The sequence below is a fragment of the Leopardus geoffroyi genome, chromosome C3 (genome assembly GCF_018350155.1).
Source record: "Leopardus geoffroyi isolate Oge1 chromosome C3, O.geoffroyi_Oge1_pat1.0, whole genome shotgun sequence".
In the NCBI taxonomy this organism is placed as follows: domain Eukaryota; kingdom Metazoa; phylum Chordata; class Mammalia; order Carnivora; family Felidae; genus Leopardus; species Leopardus geoffroyi.
The window spans coordinates 48935577-48954151 of record NC_059338.1 but is presented as its reverse complement, the minus strand read 5'-3'; the positions used below and the strand labels follow the sequence as shown (position 1 = coordinate 48954151).

General features: G+C 36.5%; 1 protein-coding gene across 12 annotated transcripts in view; it reads left to right on the top strand.

The window, feature by feature from the left end:
* The window catches only part of RALGPS2 (Ral GEF with PH domain and SH3 binding motif 2), a 201014-nt gene that overhangs the window by 80103 nt on the left and 102336 nt on the right, over nt 1-18575 (top strand). For all 12 annotated transcript variants that reach the window (XM_045452761.1, XM_045452758.1, XM_045452759.1 and 9 more), the window contains one exon: nt 8745-8871. In XM_045452761.1, coding sequence (XP_045308717.1) covers nt 8745-8871 — 127 coding nt within the window. The remainder of the gene's footprint in view (nt 1-8744; nt 8872-18575) is intronic.

Sequence of the window (18575 nt, the reverse complement as noted above, 5' to 3'; positions counted from 1 at the left end):
CAAGTGTAGAGAATGCATTTGAGGAATTTTGCTGTAAATGGCTGGGCTGAGGTACTGCAGAGAAATCTGGCATTACGTTTATATGCTAGTGCAGTGATCTAATAGAATGAGAGAAATGGTAGGAGAGCAAGGAGTTCTGCACCAATACCCTTGATCAGGCAGGAGGGAATTAGATCCAGTACTGTATTGGAGCAGAAAGAGTTTATCCATTTTTTAAAAATATTTTTATAAGTTTATTTATTTTGAGAGAGAGCAGGGGAGAAAGGGCAGAGAGGTGGGGAGAGAGAATCCCATGCAGGCTCTGTGCTCTCAGCACAGAGCCCTATGTGGGGCTCGAACTCACAAATCATGAGATCATGACCTGAGCCGAAGTCCGACACTTAACCAACTGAGCCACCCAGGTGCCCCAACAGTTTATCCATTTTAACAGCAGAAAAGGAAAATGCATTTGGTTACCGATGCAGGTAAGTTGGTAGATTTGGTGGTGAGATTCTATAGAAATTCTTCTGATGATTTATTTAAGACATAAAAAGCAGAGTCCTTAGTTGAGAATGTTGGAGGAGAGGTGTTGGAGGTTTGAAAAAAGAACGAATGAATGAAAGTCATGCAGAAGAGTGTCAGAATGAATTAACTAGGGAAATATAGTAGGTTCGGTATGGTAGGCCTTACGATTGAGACTTTTGATCATGTATTTAAAGTGAAACCAGTCAGCAAAGTCATGCGTTCTCCATCCAGGTGCAGGTGCTCAGTATAAGCCTGGAGTAGTGATGAGAGTTGTGTTTAACCAGAGTTGGAATTATTTTAGGCTTGTTTGTACCATAGTGAGGTCAAGGATAGCACAGGAGATTAAATGTACAAGTTGTTTCAGTGATAGGTGAGGAATTTAACCCAAGTAAAAGAGATAAGGAAAAGTGAAAAAGTAGTATCGGTAACTGGATTGGAAGTTCTGGTGCAGGCAGTACTTATTAGATTCAGGATGATCAAGGGAAGAGAGGCTGAGAGTGGTAGAAGTTAAGATCGTTGGGTGTAGGAGAAGTCAAGGAACTGAGAAACCAGGGTATTGAGAGTCTCCTTTATGTGAAGATTGCAGTCAGCAAGATATGAAAGTAATGTTGGTTTGCAGACTTTTTTTCTCCAGCTACTAACATCTTTAAGGTATAATGGGGAAAATGACTAGCAGCTCTATTAATGACAGTAACATAAGCGTTACAATCTAAGTGCTCTCTTGGTCACTATAGTAGCCGCTAGCCACATGTGGGTATTAAATTTGAATCATTAAAACTGGGGCACCTGGGTGGCTCAGTCCGTTAAGCATCTGACTCTTTGTTTCTGCTCAGTTCATGATCTCACGGTTTCTGGGTTTGAGCCCCACGTGGGGCTCTGTGCTGACAGCGCAGAGCCTGCTTGGGATTCTCTCTCTCCCTCTCTCTCTGCCCCTTCCCCACTCGCTTCTCTCTGTCTCTCTCTCAAAAATAAATAAATAAAACTTTAAAAAACTAAAAAGAAAAACTAAATTTTAGTTCCTCGGGGCACCTGGGTGGCTCAGTCAGTTAAGCATCCAACTCTTGATGTGCGCTGACAGCACAAAGCCTGCTTGGGATTCTCTGTCTCCCTCTCTGTCACTGCCCTTTCCCCACTCGTGCTCTGTTTCCCTCTCTCTCAAAATAAATAAACACTAAAAAATAAAATAAAATTTAGTTCCTCATTCACACTAGCCAGTAGTCCCGTGTGGCTAGTGACCATTGTGGTTGGGGAGCACAGACACAGATCATTTTCATCACACAGAATTCAGACAGCACTGATCTAGTGCTTGAACCTAGCAGAAGCTGGAGGATGTTAGGAAGGAAAAAGTTCTGAAGAGCAAGGAGCCAGGATTGCACCCAACTTGAATCCAGGCTCATGTTACAAGAAAAGCAAGAGAATGCTTAAAGGAAAGTTTAAGGATGGGGCTTTTGCAGAGGATGGACCGTGAGACCCAGAAAGTACAGTTGGAGGGGACTAGGAGGGGTAGAGTATTGGGCCAAGTTAGAAGATAATAAAGATTGCATGTGTTTCATGCTATTTCGGGCTAATGATTTTTAATAACAAATAAGGAATTGAGAGTATTTGGGGGGTTTTATTTATTTTTGTTTGTTTTTTGTTTTTTAATTTTTTTCCATGTTTATTCATTTTTGAGAGAGAGAGTGTGAGCAGGGGAGGGGCAGAGAGAGAGGGAACAGAGGATCTGAGGCAGGCTCTGCGCTGACAGCAGCAAGCCCGATGTAGGGGTCGAACTCACAAACTATGAGATCATGACCTGAGCCAAAGTCGGACGCTCAACCAACTGAGCCACCAGGTGCCCCTTTTTGTTTTTTTTTAAACTGATAAAAGAAATGTCTCCCAGACTTATAGTAACCTAAATGGAGAAAATATTAGGAACATTTTCTATAACATCAAGGAAAAGGATGCCCATTTTTATTGTTTTTATTCAACATTGACATCTTAGCCAACACAATTAGAAAAAAATGATTAAAAATAGTAGGGTTTATTTTCAAAAAATTAAGCAGAATTACTGTTTGATCCAGCAGTTCCACTTCTGGGTATATATCCAAAAGCACTGAAAGCAGAGACTCAGGCATTTTTATACCAGTGTTCATAGCAGCGTGATTCATAATAGCCAAAAGGTGTAAACAGTCCATACATCCATCACCAGATGAATGGATATACAAAATGTATAGACATACAATGGAGTATTATTTAGCATTAAAAAGGAATTAAATTCTGATACATTACACCGTGGATGAATCTTGAAGACATTATACTAAGTGAAGTAAGCCAGATAAAAAGACAAATACTGTATGATTCTAAGGTACCAAGAGAAGTCAGATTCATAGAGACAGAAACTAGAAGATGTTTGCCAGGGGCCGAAGGGGGGGAGGAATGGGAAATGGGAGTTAGTGTTTAATGTATGTGGAGTTTCAGTTTGGAAAGATGGAAAGAGTTCTGGCCATGCACGGTTGGTGGTGATGGTTGGTTGGTAATGTGAATGTACTTAATGCCACTAAAGTGTACTGATGAAGATGGTTAAAATGGTAAATGTTATGTGTATTCTGTCTACCACAATTTTAAGATACAGGGCTTATTAAGGTGACTGAATATACAAACAATATATAAAATTAGTTGTATTCTAAACAATTTGAAAATGTCACTTAAAAAGACACCACTGTTTACAGTATCAAAGAAATACAGTAGCAAACAATAAATAGAATAATATATGAAAGACCTGTGCAGAAAACTATAAAACTTTATAGGGAGTCATTGAAAAAGAACTAGGTTAGATGGAACATTATCTGATAGTCATGGATAGGAAAGCTTAAAGATGGCGGTTTTTCCCAAATGCACATAGAGATTATATGCAACTTGAATCAGTCCCAAACTGGGAGTCTGGATAAGATTGCTTATAAAATAATATGGAAACATAAAAGGTCAGTATAGCCAAGTTATTTCTGAAGAAGAAAATGGGGTTGGAGGCTTGGACATTTGCCCTAACAGATACCGAGATGGATTATATTATTTAGGTAATGTGCAATTAGTGCAGATGTAGACATATCGACCAGTGGAACAGAATAAAGAACCCCCAAAAAGATCATTGCTTTTATAGAACTCTGATATATGACAGTGGTGGCATTGTAAATCAATGAAGAAAAGAGGGGCTGTTCTTAACTGGAGCTGGGAAATTAGTTACCAGTTTGGGGAAAAAATGAAATTAGGCCTCAAAAGTCACTGTCAGATGAATTAAAGAGTTATATGCAAAATGAAAAACGTTGAAGCTTTTAGAAGAGGAAAAATTGCTTAATATCTCTCTGGCTTAGCATGAATGGATTCCAACTTGGAATCTGTAAGTATATTTTAGATAAGATACAAAAACCTCAAGCAGAGAAAGAAAAGATGAAAAAATTTTGGTACGTTAAAGTAAGAATTTCTGTTCACTAAAAGATATTTAAAAAATTTTTTTAAGTTTATTTATTTATTTTGAGAGAGGAAGAGAGCATGATCGAGGGGAGAGGCGGGGAGAGAGGAGAGAGAAAATTCCTGACACAGGCTCTGCGTGCTGTTAGCGCAAAGCCTGATGTGGGACTCGAACTTATGAACTGTAAGATCTTGTCCTGGGCCGAAATCAAGAGTCTGACGCTTAGCTGACTGAACCACAAGTGCCCCAAAAGATATTTCAAAGAAAATTGAAAAGAATGTGTAGCAGTTGCAACTGGTCAAGAATTTATATCCAGAGTATATAAAGAATTCTTACAAAGCAAAAGGAAAAAGTAAGAAAAATGGAAAAGTATGCATTATGATGGTACTTCATAGAAGAAGACATATGCATAGAAACAGTGAAAATGAACTACAGCCACACGCAACATTATGGATGAAATTTCATCATCAGAACATTGATTGGATAAAGCCAAAGATTGAAAACAGTATGCTATTCTTTAGTCAAAAATCAAATAAAATTTCAGTCAAAATTTTTTTAAAAATCAAATAAAAGAGAATGATAAACACAAAATTTAGGATAGTGATTATTGGTTATTTAAAGATAGTCAAAGGAGGGGCGCCTGAGTGGCTCAGTTGGTTGAGCATCTGACTTAGGCTCAGGTCATGCATGATCTCACAGGCTCATGAGTTCTAGCCCCGCGTCCGGCTCTGTGCTGACAGCTCAGCCCCTGGAGTCTGCTTCAGATTCTGTGTCTCCCCCTCTCTCTGCCTCTCCCCTGCTTGTGTTCTCTTTCTCTCTGTCTCAAAATAAATAAACATTAAATTAAAAAAAAAAATAAAGATAGTCAAAGGAATTGGATATGGAAGAAGCACATAGGTAGATGTGTATTGTTAGTATATGGTTTGTAAGTATGAAGATTAATACATGTGCATTCACTTAAAAATTTAAGAAAAAAATCGATTTAACAAGAAAGTAACATCAGGGACTAATGATAATTTGAGTGTTGTGAACAAAAGATTATAATTAATCTGCATTTAAGGTTCAAAACAAATAACTTATTTATGCAAATGAAAGCATTTGTACAGATTATATGGAGATACAAATCAAGGTGATGAGGGGTGATCTGGGAATTTTACTTTTCTTATGGTGACTGAGATGTACGAGGGTTGATTCAAATTTTCCCAAAGTCCATTGTTATGGTAACATTGTTATGGTATAGAGATTTGGCCAGGAACATTGGGAGTTCCCGCCTTCGGGCACCAGTAAAACATGAAGAGTTGGAACCTTGCGAAGTACTTTGTTTTCCCACTTTTTTGGAGGAGTATAGTGAAGTGACATTGTAGGGATATTAGGACTAAACATCAGAAAAAGATTTGAAAAGGAGAAAAAGAAAATCAGGACTTGTTAGTTATAGCTTTGGCATGTGGGCTTTGGATAAGTTTCTGAGCTATCACTAGGAAATAACCTATTTTAACATCTAATTAATTCTTTTTTCCATATTCTTCTTCTAAATAGTCTTTTGGAAACAAGTCTCTACTATCCCACCCCAGATTGAATCCTTTTAATTGTTGATTATTTTGAAAATTCCAAAATGTAAGTTGTTCTTATACATATTAAACCATGTAGTTCTTTACCACAGGTTTGTGTTTCAGAGGTGGCAAAATCAGTGATGTTCCGAGTACATAATTTGTTTCTCCTGAAATTCTACTGAAGTTTTTGAATGATTGATTTAAGAAAAAAAAGAATAGGCTTATTCTTAACCCTGCCATGCATATCACTGTATTTTCCATATCCACACATTTAAGTGGGAGAGAAAGGGATGGTTGGACTTACAGGTAGAAGCAGAGATTTGCACCCACTCTTGAAAATGCTGATCAAGATTGTTAAAGCTGGGCCAAGGAAAATTATATAATCGCTGTTTTAGACTGTGGAATATCTATCTAAAATATTAAAGCAAAGGACTCCTTAAAACTTTTGTTTTAAAGAAGGAGGGATACTAGTCACACATTTTTCTGATGGAGATTATCTGAAGATAATCTGCATCTTAGAGCCCATGAAAAAATAAATTCCAACAGGAATCCCAATCGTACCACTTGTAGTATTATATATAAAGAGTGGTGGATTTGGTGTCAGAATACTCTTCACCTCCAGAACCAGACTGAGACACTGCAAGACAGGGACCTGTGCCTTTGTGGGTGGATGACTGTGAGAGTATTAGTATGTGCTTCTTGCTAACCCTGTAATCTCCTTTGAATCTCTGTCTCCTCATCTCTCTATTAATCTTCAGACTTCTCTGTTCGCCTCATAGAGTTAGATGAGAATTTTACAAGTGGAATATGTTTTGCATGCTAAAAAATAACACTAATGTTTTATGACATAAAGTGAAATTTTATTATATCATAACGAAATAGTAACTTCATATGTTTAAAGAAAACAAGACTTTTTTCCAGAGTCTTTGAAATACTTAAAAACATATTTTTGGGGGTGCCTGACTGGCTCAGTCAGTTAAGCATCCAACTCTTGATTTCAGCTCAAGTCATGATCTTACAGTTCGTGGGTTCAAGCCCTCATCGGGCTCTGCACTGAGTGTGGAACCTGCTTGGGATTCTTTCTCTCTCTTCTCCCACATGCTGTCTCTCTAAAAAATAAATAAACTTTTAAAAACTCCATATTTTCTGAAGTTTTTAATTAATATTTTTAAAATACCCTTTTTATTCAAGTATAATGAACATACAGTGTTATACTAATTTCATACGTACAGTATAATGATTCAACAATTCTATATATATATCTCAGTGCTCATCAAGATACGTGTTCTCTTAATTCCCTTTATTTCACCCATCCCCCCACCCACTTCCCCTATAGCAACCACCAATTTGTTCTCTATATCTAAGAGTCTGGTTTTGTTTTGGGGTTTTTTGTTTGTTTTTGTTTGTTTGTTTTCTTTGTTAGTTTAGTTTCTGAAATGCCACATATGAGTGAAATCACATGATACTTGTCTTTTTCTTATTTGACTTATATCACTTACTCTCTAGCTGGGTCCTTCCGTGTTACTGCAGATGGCAAGATCTTTTTTTTATGGTTGAGTAGTACTCCATTGTGTGTATGTGTGTGTGTGTGTGTGTGTGTGTACACACACCGCATCTTCTTTATCCACTCATCTATTGATGAACACTTCGGTTGCTGCCATACTCAGCTATTGTAAATAAGGCTGCAGTAAACATAGGAGTACATACATCTTTTCAAATTAGTTTTTTCATTTTTATTGGTTAAATACCAAGTAGTGGAATTTCCAAATCATATGGTAATTCAATTTTTAATTTTTTTAGAAACTCCATACTGTTTTCCAGAGTGACAGCATTAATTTGCATTCCAACCAACAGTGCACAAGGGTTCCTTTTTGTCCACATCCTTGCCAACACAATATATCATTTTTCATAGAACTAGAACAAATAATCCTAAAATTTGTGTGGAACGATAAAAGACCTCAAATAGCCAAAGCAGTCTTGACACAGAAGAACAAAGCTTGAGGTTTTACAGTCTCAGATTTCAAGGTATACAACAAAGCTGTAGCAATCAAAACAGTATGGTACTGGCACAAAAATACACACATAGATCAGTGGAACAGAATAGAATCAATTAACAAACCCATGCTTATATGGTCAGTTAATCTATGACAGAGGAGACAAGAATGTACAATGGAAAAAAGACAGTCTCTTCAGCAAGTGGTGTTGGGAAAGCTGGGCAGCTACATGCAAAAGAATGAAATTGGGCCACTTCCTTATCCCATACACAAAAATAAACTCAAAATGGATTAAATGTGAGACCTGAAACATAAAATTCCTGGAAGAAAACATAGGCATTACTTTCTTTGAGATCAACCACAGTAACATTTTTCTAGATAGGTCTCCTCTGGCAATGGAAACAAAAGCAAAATTAAACCTTTTCAGACTACACCAAAATAAAAGATTACTATATAGTGAAAGTAACCATCAACAAAATAAAGAGGCAGCCAACTGAATGGGAGAATACATTTGCAAGTGATAAGTCTGATAAGGAGTTAATATCCAAAATATATAAAGAACTTATACAACTCAATACCCAAAAATCCAGTTAATGGCACAGGACCTAAATAGACCTTTTCCCAAAGAAGACCTACAGTTGGCCACCAGACACATGAAAAGATGTTCAAGATCACTAATCATCAGGGAAATGTAAGTGAAAACCACAATGAGATACCACTTTATACCTGTCAGGATGGCTAAAATCAAGAACACAAGAAATTGCAAGAGTTAATATTATTTTGGGTGATTGACCTTGCTTTTATTCCCTTTGATTGTCCCCATTTTTTTCAAAAGCACTCACTACAAATCAACCCTCTTAAAAACAGTTTCAGTTGAGTGTTCACCTCTGTGTGATACAGCACTGATCAAAGCGATCAAAGAAAAAATGTCTTGTTAAAAATCCAAAAATGTGAATCACAGTTTTATGGTTATCGTTAGGACTAGCCATGGTTAGATTTATCAAAAAAATTGTTACTTAAACCACAAAATTGAGTAATCTCTTTAAGGATATTACATTTTATAAATAATGGATTTGGGTTTATTTTAATAAACATGTCTGATTTTGTTTTATTTATATACTGCCAAAATATAATTGAAAAATGTATAACATTGAAATTAAAACTTAAATTTATAGTAAATACAGCTTCATGTCTTTGCTAAAATAAAATGGGATTTGGAAATAACTTAGACTCTTCTGTTTGCTTTTTTAGTTACTAAGTCGAAAAGACAAAACTACCTTTGAAAAATTAGAATATGTAATGAGTAAAGAAGATAATTACAAAAGACTAAGAGACTATATAAGTAGCTTAAAGATGACGCCTTGCATTCCCTATTTAGGTGAGTAGTGTCATTATGTGTTCATTATGTCTAGTTCTGTCTTAATCAGTAGTTCATATAAAACTCTAGATATTTTAAAAGTATGTGTATCCTTTTAGGAAATTACTGCAAGATTGTTAAGTTAAAAAAGTTGACTAAAGAAATATGTTACCTTATTACCTGAAATGGATTTTCATATTAAATTAGACTTTGGCCCTTAAGGTTTTTCGTAGACTCTCATTTTTCTCTTAAAGGTGAACCACTGGTAAAATAATACATTTTAGCTCTTTTGGTAATGATTTTAAAGAATGAAACAGTAGTTTGCAATGAAGTTTAATGCTGTGAAAACATGTAACATTAAAGAAATTGATCAAAAGATTTATTGAATTTATTTTCAATATCATGAGTTCCTGTTATTTTGTATAGTTGGCAGATATTTTAAGGCGAATTATGAAAAGTAGTCTAAATGTTGGTGGTGTTGTTTTCTTGGATGGAATGAGTTGTTCAGTAGTGAAAATTTAGCTAAGTGCTGAGACAACCAAATGTATATTTTAGGTATCATTTGACTAAGAATTTGTCTCTTTACTATGTATTTTACGGTGTTTATAAATTCCAAGAACTATTTAACTAATAATATTATAAGATTATTTTCAACAAAAAAGGAACAATGCTTTGTTAGGTGTTTGAATGAAAAGAAGTCTCAAACTGTCCCATTTTAAAATGTAAATTTAAATATAGAAAATATAGAGTATTTTGTTGCTTTCTGAATATCCCTTTTTTCATCTCTATCTCCACTATCTTCATGTAATTACTCATACTGGATTTCACTGTAACTATTTTTGAAAGTAATTTGAAAAAACCTGTTATTTCTTCAACTATCTTAGTGTCCTTTTTGAAGTCTTTATAGTACCAATGACTAGAAGACAAAGTAGGGACATAGGCAATTGATAACTTTCTCATTCAGTTGAAATAGAGCATCTGCCTTAGTTTGTCAGAGAAGACTGAACTCATTATTAGGACCTTGGAGGACATCCTAGGATTCCGGTGGGAATAGGGAATGTTGCACATACTGTGTTGAAGGCAGAATACCCCCAAGCAGAGCATGGATAAGGGCCACTACATTCCAGAATATTGTGTCCTGTTTCTTTGATCAACAGTACAGGACCATAGTACACATGACTCCATCAGAGAGGCTCAAAGCTGGATATTTGGAGAGACTTTCTGCATATGCTCCGCTTTTCACCATGGCCTTGGCTGTGCCCATTCTTGAAAATGTCATTGGGAGTGAAGAGGAATAGAGGATTTTTTTTTAATCACCAATATCTTCATACTTTCTAAGAACATAAACTTTTTATAGTTTAAAGAACATTAGACTGAGAATCAGCAACCCTCATTTCCAAAATGGCTCTTCCCTACTAACTTTTGAAGTCATTGAATTGTCGTCTTTGAGCCTTGTTCTCTCTACCTAGAAGTAGCACACCTAGGACCAAAATCATGTTCTTCTTTCAGCTGGATGGGACCATTGTGATTTCTTCTGGAAATTCACTTATTTTATAATTAAGAAAATTAAGGTCCAGAAAGGTGGAAGGCCTGACTTATAGTCTGAAGATCTAGTTACTGACAGATTTACATTCCAAAGTCTTGATCTGGTGTCTTTCCAATTGTACCTGTTAAATCCTCATTCCAAAATTTACTGATTCTATGTTTATGGCTGTTTCCCATTGAAATGTTTTTCTCAAATTCCACTATTTGTATCTTTTAGAAAAGGAAATTAAGGGGCGCCTGGGTGGCTCAGTCAGTTAAGCATCCGACTTAATTTCTGCTCAGGTCATGATTGTGTGGTTCGTGAGTTTGAGCCCCACATCGAGCTGTGCACTGACAGTGCAGAGCCTGCTTGGGATTCTCTCTTTCTCCCTCTCTCTGCCCCTCCCTCGCTCTCACTCTCTCTCTCTCAAAATAAATAAATAAACTTTAAAAAAAAAAAAGGAAATTAAGATTATTTTCTGTTGAAAATGAGAAAATGAATATAAATCTTTGTGCCATGATGTCTAGATTAGGAGTCTGCTTTACATTTTTCCACAGTGGAGACTTTGGTACAGGATTTGAAGTTGTAATGCATGTGCATCCATTTTTGCCCTGTCATGCACATAGAAGGGGAGCAAACCAGCAGCATAGTTGGAGTTGAGTGGAATCTGGAAAGGTTGGCTATTAGAAAGCATACCTATTTCTTCCCAGCCTTGGTACCTGAAACAAACACAGTGGTTATTCCTATTGGTTAAAGTAAATAAGACAAATATTGAGATGCAGAAGTTGATGTAGAGAAAATTTCAGAACCATTATCTTTTCTGTGGCTTCAATTTGGTCTCCAATGATTGACTCCTCCTTTTTTCAGTTCCCTTTCATTTTACATGTTCTCATGACCCAGACTCTTCTTTTTCACTATTACTATGTAATTTTCCTTCACTGTACCGAAGCTAATTAAAAAGTACTCTATTTCTTTCTACTTTTCTTGCTGTTTTCTTTTGCTCAGCATGCAGTTATCTCCCTCTTCACTCATAGAAATGTTCCGTATAAGGCCACCATGATTTCCTAGTTGGAGTGTTTGATATGTGTTTCTCAAGCCTCATCTTAATTTTGTGAGGTTAATAGTAGTTATTTCTGCTTTTTGAAATTCTTCAGTAGTAGCGCTAGTCTCTTGGTTTATGTTGTATGTTTCTGGCATTTGTTTTATTGATTCCTGTTTCTCTTTCTTCTAAAAGTCTCAGTCCACTGCTTTTACTTAGTCTGTACTCTCTGGAGTGGTCAGTCAGATTTTTCCATAATTCTCCTGAAAGCTCCCAAATCTAGCCCAACAACTCCAGTACATCCAGCTGTCTAGTAATTCTCAGTGCCTGGTAACATTTTGGATACTCAGATACTGATTGAATAAGATATCTATCTGTAGGGAACTCTGATTCAACATGTTTAGAAGTAACTTCATCATCCTTCTTCCTTCAGACCTGTCTTACCTCCTTATATGTTGGTAGTCTCCATGTTATAGTTCATCCCTACGCTAGTTTGGGAAGAAGCACCTGAGATTCTGAGATAATTATGGAACATTTGGCACAAACATTTGGCAGACTGGAGAAAGGAAAAGTTAATGTTTGTCAGATAAGTTATTATGACTCAATTTAGTTTGTTTCCATCTTAAAAATAATCCTTTTAATGCAGTGACAGTTTTGTTTTGTTGTATAGCAAATCTTGAGGTTAAATGTATTTCATCTAGGGGCGCCTGGGTGGCGCAGTCGGTTAAGCGTCCGACTTCAGCCAGGTCACGATCTCGCGGTCCGTGAGTTCGAGCCCCGCGTCAGGCTCTGGGCTGATGGCTCAGAGCCTGGAGCCTGTTTCAGATTCTGTGTCTCCCTCTCTCTCTGCCCCTCCCCCGTTCATGCTCTGTCTCTCTCTGTCCCAAAAATAAATAAACGTTGAAAAAAAAAATTAAAAAAAAAAAAAAACGTATTTCATCTATCAAAACACACATGCTTTTTCTAAGAAAATATGAAGCATCGTCAATTTATACAACTGTGTGACTACTTGATTTATTTTACATCTTAGCTGGTTTGTTGTTTCATTCCTGATCTTTTGAAGTATTAAAGAACCAAGACCAACAACAGTTTATATCCTGTTAATGTTTACTTTTTTTCATATTTTCTTCTAATTTAAAATTAATGAAGACTGTGTTTTTTATTTAAGTTGTCTTGGTTTCAGAAGCCTTTCCCACTCTTAGGAGACAAGGCCTAGTGCAGTTGTCACAAATGTCGGTATTTACAAGATGCTATTGAATAGGACAGAACTTGCCCTAGAGGGGCACCTGGGTGACTCAGTTGGTTAAGCATCAGCTTCAGCTCAGGTCATGATCTCACAGGCTGTGGGTTTGAGCCCTATGTCGGGCTCTGTGCTGACAGCTCAGACTGGAGCCTGCTTCAGATTCTGTGTCTCCCTCTCTCTCTTCTCCTCCCCTGCTTGCGCGCTCTCTCTCTCTCTCTGTCTCTCTCTTTCTCTCAAAACTAAAAAAAATTACAAAAAAATTTTTAATAAAATAAAAAAAAGAACTTGCCCTAGAAATGTTGGAAAGATGCTACTCAGTATGCATATTGGTAGCTTCTATTTAACTGTCCCTTTTCAGTATGCAGAATTTGCGTAATGCTGCCCTTTATCCCTTATGTTGCAAAGGTTTTTATGGAAAGAGTGTATCAACCAAAAGAATCTATACGCATAGAGAAAAGGGGAAGGCAAATCATCTGTTTTTTTCTTTTCTTTTTTTTTTTCTTTTCTTCTCTCTCTCTTTCTTTCTATGTTTATTTATTTTGAGAGAGAAGAAGGAGAGGGAAGAAGGGGCAGAGAAAGAGTAGAGGGAGAAGATCCCAAGTTGGTGCCACTCTGTCAACGCAGCCTGATGTGAGATTCAGTCTCCCAAACCTTGAGATCATGACCTGTGCTGAAATCAAGAGTCAGACATTTACCTGTCTGAGCCACCCAGGAGCCCCCAAATCACTCTTCTTAACACAAGATAGAATCCAAACTTCAGTGCTTTTGCCTCTAAGAATTATGACCAAAATCAACCATTCTTAGAAAAGCTTAAAAAAAGGAGGTGGCGGTTTATATGCTGATAAAACTCTTACTTTGATACTGCCAAATTTATCTACAATATGGATTAAATTATAAGAGTAGAAAATGTTTTCTTGGCTTTCAACTCATCATCCCTTGCAAAATTGTCTCTTCTGTTGGTTTGCATTCAAGGTAAAAATTAGTCAGCCTGGACAATATAGTGAAAAATTCTTAGAATAAGGATACAGTATTTCTGGAGAGGAATAGTTTGGCAAATCTCAAGGAAAAAATGGTTTTATATGAGAATTATTGCTTTAAATCTGAAAATTATTAACAGCTCTCATTTGTTCTTGTCACTGGAGAAAAATCTTAAGGGGCTTATTGAAGAATTTGGCGTGGGAAGTTTTGCTTTGCTGAAGAGAGAAAAATAGGACATTGTGCTAAAATAATTGAGCTGGATGAAACATAAATATTATTTCATGTGCATATCCTAGCCTCATTTCTACTTTATTCGTGTATTTTGGGGTAAAGCAGTAGCTTAACAAGCTTAGGATGCTTTCTGGAAAAACATAATAAAAAATAAATAGTTGTAGTTCTTTTTATTGCTTTTGATCAAGTAGAAGCAAAGAAGTTTCTGTAAAATCTCCTGCCCTTCTGTAGCACACAAGTACGTTGTTTTGATGTGTCTAGGTGTGATTCCTCTCACTCTGGTAGAGAACCCCCCCACACACACACACAAATTCACAAATTTTTGATTTGTTAGATTTTCATAATAGTCCTTTTTTTTTTTTTTAAAGAAAAGCTGTCCTTAAAACTTTCTGTAATATAGCATCCCCTCCATCTTCAATTCTGAAAAGCACCATTTTGTTTTTATAATGTTTTAATTCATCTTTCCCTCAGCAGAATGTAAGCTCTAATCTCTTGGTTCAAAACTTTATCCTTAGCATCTAGAACAAAAGTAGGTACTTACTATTTGTTGGTTGAATTAATTAAATGATTGCTTTCTGGCTCTTTTCATTGTTACAGTAACTTCGTTTTAAATACAATAGATTTCTTTGTGAGGCAGTTTTACAATCAGTCAACTTCCCACCTACCCCAGTTTTCCTTTGGTGCTTCAGCTGGCCAGCCAGTATTTGCACAGCAGGCCACAAAATGGACTTTGTCCCTGCCCTTACGGAACTTAACGTCTCTTCAGTACCAAAGGCTCAGATCCAACATTACCTTGTCAGTAATCTCTTCTCTCTCCTGTGTTGTGGAAGAAGTACATTTATTTATTTGCCAGCCTTCGTCAGTGGTGCCCTCATCACACTTGGTGAAATGTTTAAAGCATGCCTAAACTTACAGTGGTCTCCAGATTTTATCTGATCCTCTGTTTTACAATAATTGTTTACTTATCTTGATCTTTCAATAGGATGCAGTTCTTTATTTTACTTTAGTTTTAGAAACTTCTGCTAACCTGTGTATAAATGTTTTCGAAGATATTAGGTGTTCATTCACATTTTTATTCAGATAACTTTGACAAAATCCAAAGCTGTACGTAGCTGTATGGAAATTAAAGGGATTTCCCCCTTCCCCTTTTCTAGAGTATAAAAGACTCTGACACTGGTCTCAAAAATGTCTAATGGTCAGGGTACCCGGGTGGCTCAGTTGGTTAAGCATCCTACTTTGGTTCAGGTCGTGATCTCATGGCTCGTGAGTGAGTTCGAGCCCCGCGTTGGGCTCTGTGCTGACAGCTCAGAGCCTGGAGCCTGCTTCGGATTCTGTGTCTCCTTCTCTCTCTCTGCCCCTCCCCAGCTCATGCTCTGTCTCTCTCTCCTTCAAAAATAAATAAACATTTTTTAAAAAATGTCTAATGGTCAAAAAATGTCATTGGCTTTTGATATTTTAAGACTTTTATTCCCTTTCCTTTCTTTGGTTTGATTTGTAGATAATATACACCATGGAGTACTTTACCTTATTCTTCTCACTAGATTATATATTATATTCTAAAACAGCAATAAAGCATGTTTGGTCATTTTTGTTTGAATCCCAGGAATGAGCTCTGACCAAATGGCAGCCAGCCCTGGCTTTCTCTTTAGCCAAAATTACATCTGCATTTTCCATTACCTCATTTATATTCTTTTTGCTCTCTTTCTTTTTTTATATATTTAAAATTCCTCTAACATTCTTTCATGGTATATTTTCTGAAGTTTACTTTAGATCACTTGAGGACTTGTGATATAAAAAGGCTGGGGATAGGGTTGCATTGATTTCTTTCCCCTGTTCGTAGTGTTTCTTTAAGAGCTTCTATCTTGAAAATAATGTATAGCAGTTTACAGATCTGCGTTTTAATCATAAACAGAATCAGATCCCCCCCCCCCCCACCCCCAGTTCCAGCAGCTTTGCTGGTGGCATTTCTGGTTGCTGATGTTTCCATAATTGCAGTTAAAAAAAAAAAAAAAAATTGCAATTTTTTGAGCAAACCTTAACAGAAAAATAATAAAAATCTTAATAACTAACATTTATTCAGCACTTAATCCTGTATGCCTGATACTGTGTATTTTACATAAATTGTCTAATTCTTAACAGTTATAAGGTAAATGATATTATATTCACACTTAACAAGTGAAGAAACTGAGACAAAGAAGGTTAAATGGACTTACATAAAGATACGTATTATGGGCCCCTGGGTGGCTCAGTCTTGATTTTGGCTCAGGTCTCACAGTTCCTAGGATGAAGCCCTGCATCAGCTCCATGCTTAATGTAGAACCTGCTTCGGATTCCTCCTCCTCTCTCTCTCTCTCTCTCTCTCTCACCCTCTCTCACCCTCTCTCACCCTGTCTCACCTCTCTCACCCTGTCTCCCCCTCCCCTCCCCCCTCTCCCCCCTTTTCCCAACTCAAGCTCTCTTGCTTTCAAAAATAAATAAATAAATAAATATTTTTTAAAAAGGTAAACATTATATTTCATTTACAGTTCAAAGAAATAAAGCATTAGGGAATAATATTAATATTTTGGGAATCTGTATTGGAATTAAAATTTTGAGTTCATTTGTCAGTCTTTCCTATAATTATCTGTAGACTTACAATTTAGTCTATACTAACTAGTCTATACTAACTAGTTAATAGTCTAACTATTAACTCCACTGATAAAATTGAAAACTGAACTTATTTTTGTTTATTTTTATTTATTTTTTTAGTGTTTGTTTATTTTGAAAGAGAGAGAGTGCACAAGCAGGCGAGGGGCAGAGAGAGAGGGAGAGAGAGAATCCCAAGCATGCCCCACAATGTCAGCACAGAGCCCAATGTAGGGCTCAAACTCATAAACTGTGAGATCATGACCTGAGCTAAAATCAAGAGTTGGATGCTTAACCTGCTGAGCTGCCCAGGTGCCCAGAAAACTGAGCTTATTTTTAGATGGCTTTTGGGAGAAGTAGGAGAGGAGGGGGGCTTGGCATTGTGAGTGGAAGCATTCTTTTCTTACTTGGTTGTCTTTTTATAGACACTAAAAGACTAAAAATCTGTGAGGGTATAATCTTTAACTTACTATTAAGTATATAAAAACCATATCTTACTAGTATAGGTTTATAAGTAATTGTAAACATCTTCATAATTGCAGAAGTGTTTACAGACTTACTATATTATTACTCGTAGGAGTCCTAAGAAATATAACACTAGAAGAATTAGCACTCTCATATCATGACTGACAGAGTCAAGTGAGCACTGGACTAAAAATTTGGTCGTTCTACTCTACCAAGCTTGGAGCCTGGGGTTAGGTTTGTTTGTAGACACCTACTGAATTTCAAGGCAATGTCTAATATTGGCATTATTCAAAATCTCAAGTTTTAGAAGTCTACCTCAGAGATGCCAAGTTTCCTAGACATTGATGGCATCTCCCATTGAGTACAGAATGGAGTCTAAATCATTCTTAGGATAAGCTTCGTTTCATTTATTAAAAATGACTGAATCCTTCTGTAAAGCATCTCCAAAGTTAGAGTTCAGTCTTATTGAAGGTCGGGCTAAGTAGCTAGCCATTGGACCACACAAGTGACCTATCTAATCTCTCAGAAGATCCTCACTTGGCTTAAATTCTTACTATGACTGTCTTCACCTTAGTTTTTCTTTATCTTTTCTTGTGATCCCATCTCTTAACTATCTGCCATAATAGCTTGTCATAGCTCTGTTAAGTTAGCAAATGAAGAGCTGGCTACTGTTCATATCCTCATTTTATAGATAAGAAAACGGAATATAAAAACTGCTCAAGGTAACACAGCTAGTAAATTGGTAGAGTTGGGCCTCAGATCCAAGTAGTACTGACTTTAGTACCTATACTTAGCCATCATATAATTCTGCTTCTTATTCCCTGCTCTACAGGAGCTCCAGAACAGAGCTATCTCGTGTCTATAAAGGAGAGCAGAATGGGCCCAGTGGCCAAGGTGGTTTAGCATTGAGCCCATTTTTCTTGTTTGTATGTGGACTTTCACATCATTCTAGTTTTAATAAAACAATATTCTCCTGTGAAAGTTCTTTAAGACTTGTCTTTAAGACTTGTCTTTGATGTTTACATGAAATGCTGTATAAATGGAATGCCCTTGTACAATTTTATCCAATTAAGATTTGATAGAACAACTAGATGCCTAATTTATCCAGAAATCTTACAGCAGATTTTTTTTTTATTATTCTGGGGGTGGTAGGAGGGACTTCAAACCTATTTTAAGATAACCATAGGTAAAACAAAGAAAAGCACTACTTTAATATTTTGATGTTCTCTTGAAGCCTTTTTTGACTGGCATTTTCATTTTAACATATGACAGGAAAAACACTGGTCATGTTGGTGGGCTTGAGTTGTTCAAGTGATTATCTTCAGTCGTGGTTGGATTTTCTTTTTGCTTGAGCAGAAGTCTTCAGCGATTTCTCTAAAATTTTAGTTCACAAATGAATTAGGAAGGTCAACTGTAAGCAAGAACATGTTTCTGGAAAGAAATTGTTCCAGGAGGTTGGTAATAAGTTGTTAGATCCAAAGTTGAGTAAAAGACACACGCGCACACACACACACAATAAGTTGGAATTAACAAATTGGACTAGCCAAACCCCTGTGGATTCTGCCCTGAAGGTATTGAATCTCAGTATTGAGAAAATATCTAACAGTTCCTTGAAGTTG